Below are 8272 nucleotides of genomic sequence, written 5' to 3' on the forward strand. Positions count from 1 at the left end.
GCTTAATTAAATAAATACATATATACGAATGCTAGGATAGCCTAGTAGTGATAGCTTCGGCTTGTGGAGCCGGCACGCAGGGAAGGAGATCGTGGGATCAGACCCTATCTGCGCATCTATGATTTAAGTGAAGATCATGGCAGTGGGTTGCACGTAAGTTGGCCTGGACACCTTGGTTTAAAAAAAAAAAAAATTATAGACACCATTTAATTTATTAAAAAAAAATGTGTAAATGCCACTGGGTTAACAAACGTGGTGGAATTTGATCATTTTAAGGTATCTTCCGCCGTTTCATAATGATGTACCAGGAAACTCAACGTGTTTCACTGAATACTTCATTTTAAATTCCTTATTTTTATAATCATTTTCACCCTTGTGGCCTTAATCTTTTCTTCTCTCCCATAATTTGATCGTATGGGGTACCCCAATGGATTTAAGTGTTCAGACTGGTATCTAGATTGGATCCAATAGTTCACTTTTTTATCTTTGTTAAAAAAAAAAAAAAAAAATACATACATTTTTTTTTACTGATTTATCTTTAAAACAATACGGTAATCGATCTGGATCAATATACGATTAATATAATACCGAATACGTAGACCACCTTATCTGAAGTAGGGGTGTCAAAAAAGCCTGGTCAACCCAAATCAGCCCTAGCCCGCCCTGAGCCCTAACAGGGTTTGGGCTGAGATTTCAGCCCATAGGATGGGTTAGGGTTGAGATTTTCAGGCCCAATGCAAGGTTAGGTTGGGCCTGGGTTGAGGCCTCAACCCAACCCAACCCAATCCAACCCAACCATGTGTATTAAATATATAATCATATAAATATGCTAATAATTATTAATGAGTACTTCTAGAAATAGGTCTTTGGTTTCCAACAATCTATACTACGAAAACTTTGATCTTTGGCCTCTGCAATATATCAAGATCAAGCAACTAAGTAGCCAATAGTATTGGGTTGGACTGAATTGGTTTAAACTGACCCAATCAGGGTCCATTAGAGCTGGATTGGGTTGAGCAAAACCCGAAGATTAGGACTGAGCTGAGATATCCCAGCCCGACCTAGGCTTGGGCTAGGACTTGGGTTTAGTTAAGAGACCTTAGGGTTGAGTTGGGTTGGATTGGTTTTTTTAAAACCCAGCCCAACCCGGCCCATTGACACCCCTAATCTGAAGTGAGGCAGGTACGTAACCGAATAAGTACGCCACCTTATCTGAAGTGAGGCAGGTACGTAACCCTGTTCTCATCACTGCAAGTGAAAGCATTGTTTCGTCTTTATTGTAGTCTTGTATAGAATCTGTGATTAAAGATATCAGAATAGGTGAAAGACAAGTTTGAATCCAATGTAAGGTATATAAATGAGAGGTTAACAAGTGTTGCAGAATAACGTGTTGGTCTAAGTGAGTAGATACCAAGCTCAAGACAAAATTGAAGTTTGGAATGACTGAAATCCATCCAAGAAGGTAAAGCCCAAGTAAAATTGAAGTCTCGAATCCCGTTCCAAGCGTGTGATAAAAAATTAAAAAAAAAAACCCCGAATGTCCCAAGCTTCAACTTCTTCTGATGTCTCTCTACAAAACCACTCTCTCAAAGCTCTCTCCCCGAGCACATCCAACCACCAAGAGCGCGCCCTTCTTCGTATTACCTACTTCTGTTCTCTCTCTCTCTCTCACACTCACTCACTGTTCGATTCTATCATTTCTTCAAGGTAATTCTCCTAAGCTTTTGTCAGATCTTCATGTAAATAGGTTTTGGGTTATAAATTTGTCTCTGAGTTATCATTTTTTTATTATCGATTATTGCCTTTTGAGAGATTTTAGTGTTCACAGTGCTCTTACTTGGGAATATAGCTTACACATACATTCCTGGAAATAATGGTTATAAATTATAATGATTGTTTACTGTCTGCTCTTTTTTTTTTTCAAAAGTCCAATCAAATGCCTCCTGCTATTCAAAGCCTGCTGTTATCTACTTATATAAAATCTCAAAAGTCAAAATCTTAAATTTTGAAAGAAATTAGCTGTTGAGAGAGTAGCTGCACCCCTGTGGCAGTCTAAAAAATGGAAACTAAAAGGGTATTTTGTAAGAACAAAACTTGACTGCTGCCTAGGTTTTAGCCAAGTACCTGCAAGCCCTGGTACCAGCCAAGGAAATGAAATCTCAAGGTTGAAGTGGAAAATTTCACCCAAGGTGAGTATTTTTAAATCCACCCCTGATATTCCATTCTCTTGGTTGCTACCATGGGGTTGGCTACAACCCAGGCAACAGGGAAATTTTTTCCATTTGTAAGAACAAAACTCAGTTGCTGCCTAGGTTATAGCCAAGTAGTTGCAACCCCTGGTACCAACTAAAGGAATGGAATCTCAGGGGTAGAGGTGGAAAAATTCACCCAAGGTGGGTATTTTCAAACCTGCCCCTGGGATTCCGTTCTCTTGGCTGCTACCATGGGGTTGCAGCAAGTAGCAACGAAATTTTTTCCATTTGTAAAAACGAAACTTGGCTGCTGCCTGGGTTGTAGCTAAGTAGCTGCAACCTTTGGTACCAACCAAGGGAATGGAATCTCAAGGGTAGATGTGAAAAAATTCACCCAAGTTGAGTATTTTCAAACATGCCCCTGGGATTCCATTCTCTTGGCTGCCACCATGGGGTTGTATCCACTTGGCAGCAACCCAGGCAGCACCGAAATTTTTTCCTTAGTGGAAACTGAATTATTCCATTTCTAGGGTTGCAACCCTGGTAGAAGCTTTTTTTCCTAAATTTCCTCCTTTTTTTTTTAAAGCATTAGCTTTCCTCAGTTAATTTTATTCCTTTTTATGTCAAAACACGATTCATTCAGTGCTTTTGGGAAGTTTTTTGATGTACAAATGAAATTTTTAGTTCCTTTCTTGTTATGTGTTTTGATTTTAGAAAGAATGTATTATCAAACTAATGATAATCTCATATTTCAATTTCTTAGGATAAAAATCATTACTAATACTTCTTTTAAATTTCTAAAATACAAATTTTGAACTTCTTATGTCAGAATCAACTACTTCTTTAATGATTGGTGATGTCTTTATCTTTGGAGTCACAAAAAAATCATGCTAGTGGTATCCTGTATCAAATTCAATCTTAAGACGCTTTTTAATTCTTTTGAGTAAATTAACAGATGCAAGATTAGAAGCATAATTAACTTTTGTCCAATAGGTACTATAAGTATATGCTAAACTCAGAGTTGACTCTTGAGGTGGTAATTTATGTGGATGGTCATCATTTCATATAAGATGCTTATCCTAGATTGCCTTTTCAATAGAGGTGTTCTTCTTTCCTTTTTTTTTTTTTCATGGTTAATAATGAATTTTTGGAATGTGATGGTGATGCAAAGAAAGATAAACCTTCTCCTTATTTGTCCTCCAGTAAGGGGATGGATTAAGCTAAGTTTGGTTGTGAGCTGACGGGAAATCCTTAATGCAGCAAGGGTTGGTTGGTTATTTATAGACAAAGATTGACACTTAGAAGCTCTTTTGTTTTATCTTGGATCTAAATCTCCATTATCCAAGGAACTTCTGATCAAGATAGATAGTTCTATTGTCCTTTACGTGGTGGGAGGGTTACCCTCACCCATGGAGTGAAATTCTTGTTTGCTCCGAAAAAATTTGTGAATATCCATAGAAAATTTTAATGATCTGAGTGAGCTAGCCATTGCTCTAAGTAAGAGGCAGTGGAACCTTCATATACCCTTGAATACAAGTTTCTGTCTAATTTAATCCTTATTAACTTCTTTACATTACTTTGTATGCTTCTATGAATAGTCAAAGATGTGGTTGATGGTATATGAAAATGAATTAAGTTGTATTGAATGGAAGTGCCTAATTTCTTAATGTTGGAATCAACTATTTCCATAATGGTTTGATGGGAGTTTAAGGTTTTAAGCATTGTTTTCAGTATCTAAATCCCATTGCTTTGTGATTGATTGTCTGTGTTTGTTTTTTAATAGGAAATGAGTTGGTCGTCAAGTGATAATTTTTTCGTCAATGCAAGGTTAGAGGTCTTCTCAGCCGACCTTCTTTCCGAACCATTAGAATTGACACGGAGCACAGGTGTCATCTATGATGGGCCGAAGGGTGATGATTTCTTGAGGTTCTTGCGCTCTAAAAACTTTCGAATAAACCGTCAGGGAAAGGCTATTGTATACGTCCAAAAACGCAATGGTGATGGTGAATTTCTTGAATGCCTATATGATATCTTCGTTCTAGAAACGGTGGTACCATTGGGCCCTTTCGGTTTTCAAAACGTACCATTTCCAAAGCCGCAAGAGGTGATAGAATTACAAAGCCTCCTGGACAACACCAAGTCTGAATTGATAAAAAAGAATGATGTGATTAAGGAATTGAAAAGCAACCTGGACAATAACAAGGCTGAATTGGCAAAGAAGAATGATACACTTAATGAATTGCAAAGCCTTCTGGACAATACCAAGGTTGAATTGGCCAAGAAGAATGATGAGATTAATGAATTGCAAAGTCTCATGGACAATACCAATGCTGAATTGGCCAAGAAGAATGATGCACTTAACGAATTAACGAAGCAAAAGATTGATCAGGATTGGAATCGGGAACAATTCCGACTAACTATGATTGCAATCACAGACTCAATGATGAGAGTGTTCATTGACTTTGGCCTTGAGCCACCAGCCAGTGGAGATCCAGAATCTGTCTTGAGGTTTCTTGAGATGTTACGTGATCTGATCCTTCACAAAGAATGTGGTGCAACTTTCTTAGTAGCCGCAAATGAGATTCTAGCCTCGATGGCTAACATATTTGAGAAACGCACTGGCTTAAGCATTGGCATGGAAACAACGGATAGTACTCCGATGACTCCAGCCAGTCTCATTAAGAGTCTAAGTACCTTACGAGTCTTTATGGTGGATTCACACTTCTTTATCGATGGCAGTGTTCTAGTGAAGGATTTTCGTCTAATGGACGAAGAAGACATCCCAATTATATTCCGGGATTCTACAGTAGAAGTGGCAGAGCTGAAGCAGAAGGAGATAGGTGCGAAAACAATCGACAACATTGATAGAAAGAACATCTTCTATGGGTATTTTAACATTCCAACAATGGGGATGTTCAAGGGTGTTTTGACAAGAGTTCACGTCACTCTACCGGATGAGATCATGGTGAAACTTCAAGTAGGCAAACATACCCTTATTAATGATAAGCGGTTTTGGTTTGTCTATGCCAACGGGGCTGGTATATTTCAAAAGGAGCTTTTGAGTCTTGAAGATTTCAAATTCGCCCCTTCTCGAGCCCTAGGTGATCAGATTGACTTCCTAGGGTTTTTGCTTAGGATGAATCGAATCTTCGTTAATGAGAAGGGGACATATCTCAAGTTTGATTTTATTGCTGGCAAGTATTCAGGACCACGGGTTTTTCTTAATAGTATGATTCGCTATTATAACAAGGATGGTGGAATGTTTGCTCCTTTCAAGTTGGTGCAATTTGATCTGAATACACGTACACCGGATCTTGTACAACGAGAAGTTTTTTTACCTGTGTCAAATCCTAGTTTTGGGGATAAATATCCCTCTTGGATTGTGAATGAAGCTCTGGGCTACGACTGTGCTTTCACGTTCAATGAATTTTGTTTCATGGGGAAAATAACAAAAGTCTTCGGTACTTTTCGTGAGAATGCTCTAGTCCGTGTGTTCTTCGAGCAAACCCAACATGGTGAGAGTTGTTATGTTGACGCTTTAGCAACAACTTTCTTTGTTTTAAAAACAGAGAAAGTAAATTCGTGGGATTTCATTGATAAATTGAACGCTCCAAAATTTGTTTAAAATGACCTAATATTTATTTTATGTCTTCATTTAACGAATATGATGTATACACTATCATTATATAATGGAATATTACACACTAGCATGTTATATGACATTAAATGCGTCAGTTGTTTCAACTCTCTCGTGTCTCCATTGCCACTACTCTTTATCTCTCCAACCCCTTCCTCTTCCTGTAAAAGCAACCTTCAATACCCCTCCCCAGCACTACATATCCACTACATCCTACCCCTACCCTATCAATTATTACATCAAAGCCTAAGCTACGCTGCTGGAGCAATTAAAATTTTATATGTATTCCACAAAACTAGGGATTTAGTCCTCTACCAACAAGATTACCAAAGGATTGCAATCACTTGGTATATATGGATCGAAATTGTCTACTGCGACCGTTCTTGGCGGAGTATATATAGCTTAACTTTGAAGCTAGCCTCAATTGACTGGTCGCGCTATTTTATCCTTTCCTTTTAGGAGTGGTCTTGTTCATGCATGCAGACCTCTAGCAGTCTAAGTTGTATCCTTCTAAGAGAGCAAAAGACCCCCCCCTCAAGGCAAAAAAAAGGGAGCAAAACGTTCACTTTGTTTAGATAATACCATAAGGGGTGGGGCTATCATTTTTCACCCCACTGTATCTGGGTGTAAGGGCCACACAGGTAACCCCTTTTTTTTTTTTTTTTTTTTTGGATAGGTAGGGAGGGAAGTAGGTAACAGCCAGGAGGTTTGAACTTGAGACCTCCTGGTGAGCATGGGTTTTTTGCACACCACAGCTCACCAACTGCGTTAGGCAGTTGTTATTAAGAATTGAATGTTTTTAATTTCCAAAAGAAAAGAAAAAATCAACCTTGTTTGATCTATAGTTCGTTTTGCATAGAAACAAGAAATCTGGTCTCTTGTTCATCCAAAAAAAAAAGAAGTTTGGTCTCATTGATCAAAGGTTTCTTAGAATCTGGTTGTCTCCTTGTATAATTGTTTTGGGAGAGGGTTTCTTAGAAGCCAGTGTGGCCCCAATGCTAGCATGGGCCAATAGGAATGTACATAGAAGCATCAATAGGTGCAAGATTTTTGCCTTTCATGGGGTTAAGGCAGTCATTTCTCACCCCTTTTGTCTGAGCACAAGGGCGACGCTACCTTATAAGATTCTTTTTCCCAATTGAGGAGAGTCTCTTGGAAGGCAACATGGCCTCTACACTGATTCGGGGGTCAATGGGATCATGTATGGTAGCATCAATAGGGATGAGATTTCCACCTTTCATAAGGGAGGCAATCATTTCACTCCTGTGTCTGGGGTAAGAGCCACGCTGCCTCTCAAGCTTCTTTTTCCCATTTTTGAATATGTTGCAAATTCGAGTATTATGAAATGTAAAGTTAATCAAGGGATTTTTATTTTGGTCCAACTAAAACCACTAATCGAACCAAGAATTGTGAGCCTTCACAAGAGGCCCCGACTATGTCTGAGGATCCACCTCAAGAGCAAGAGCAGACTCGGTTGTGATCTGTACTCATCCTTATCCTCTACTTGTGGGTGTGGCGTGCAGATTCACCGAGTAGACTAGCACCAAACTCTTCATATTCTCTCAGGATGAAAATGCACCACTGAAGAGTAACAAATGTCCAACTTTTGAATATGTTCTTCTGAATCATGGTTTTGGTTTATGGATGAATATCATGAAGAATTTGACCATTTCATCTCTTTTCTAAAGGGGGATAAGAGTGATCATTTGGAAATCTAAAGCTCCCTCAATGGCTTCAGTTATTGTTAGGACTATCTCTCTTAATAAGGTCTTGACAAAGGTTCAAGATTTTGGTTTCAAGTATGCTTTTGATCAGGTTAAAAATTGAAATATTTTGATCGAATTTTATATTTTGATAAAAATCTTTACATTTTCAAATAGGTGAAGAGTTTGGAGACCTAAATGGTCCAATTAGATCATGAAACTTCTATGGAACCCTATTTTAGGTCCTTTAAATATAGTGAAATCTTTATATTTTAAAAAATAACACCCATATAGTAACTTGGTTTCAGAACTTAATTTGATAGTATACGTTGTTATATATATTCTCTAATATGACATATTCCACAGAAAAGTTTAGTAGTAAAAAACATGCCATGCAATTAAAACAACTTTCACATTAAGAAAAAATAATAATAATAATAATAAAACAACTTGCACTAAAAAAATAAAAAATAAAACAACTTAAATATGCATTAAGAATAAATATACTTAAAATTATAAACCATATCTATATCATAAATCATACTTGATTCATGATTGTGTTCAACATAGAAAATCTTCACTTTCAATGCATTATTCTACAAAAATGAGGTTTCTCCTTCTCTTTTGAAACGAACAAAATGGGTCGAATTCATTCAAAATTATCCTTTTATTATAAAAGCATAGTAAAGTTTCAACTGAAATATTGCAGAAATGAAATATCTAACAAAAATTTTAACTTA

At 37.5% G+C, this 8272-nt stretch overlaps 1 protein-coding gene across 1 annotated transcript; it reads left to right on the forward strand.

Annotated features, from left to right (window-relative positions):
* Window positions 1–1496: 1496 nt before the first annotated feature.
* Window positions 1497–5891, forward strand: LOC122066896. Its single transcript, XM_042630728.1, has 2 exons — window positions 1497–1707; window positions 3976–5891. Exon 2 carries the CDS (start codon window positions 3979–3981, stop codon window positions 5815–5817), a length of 1839 nt encoding a protein of 612 aa, XP_042486662.1. The 5' UTR covers window positions 1497–1707; window positions 3976–3978; the 3' UTR covers window positions 5818–5891.
* The last annotated feature ends 2381 nt before the right edge of the window (window positions 5892–8272 follow it).

Source organism: Macadamia integrifolia, unplaced genomic scaffold (genome assembly GCF_013358625.1).
Source record: "Macadamia integrifolia cultivar HAES 741 unplaced genomic scaffold, SCU_Mint_v3 scaffold2625, whole genome shotgun sequence".
NCBI lineage: Eukaryota > Viridiplantae > Streptophyta > Magnoliopsida > Proteales > Proteaceae > Macadamia > Macadamia integrifolia.

Coding starts and splice junctions, on each gene's coding strand:
- LOC122066896 (XM_042630728.1), top strand. CDS start 3,979: ATGAGTTGGTCGTCAAGTGATAATTTTTTCGTCAATGCAAGGTTAGAG.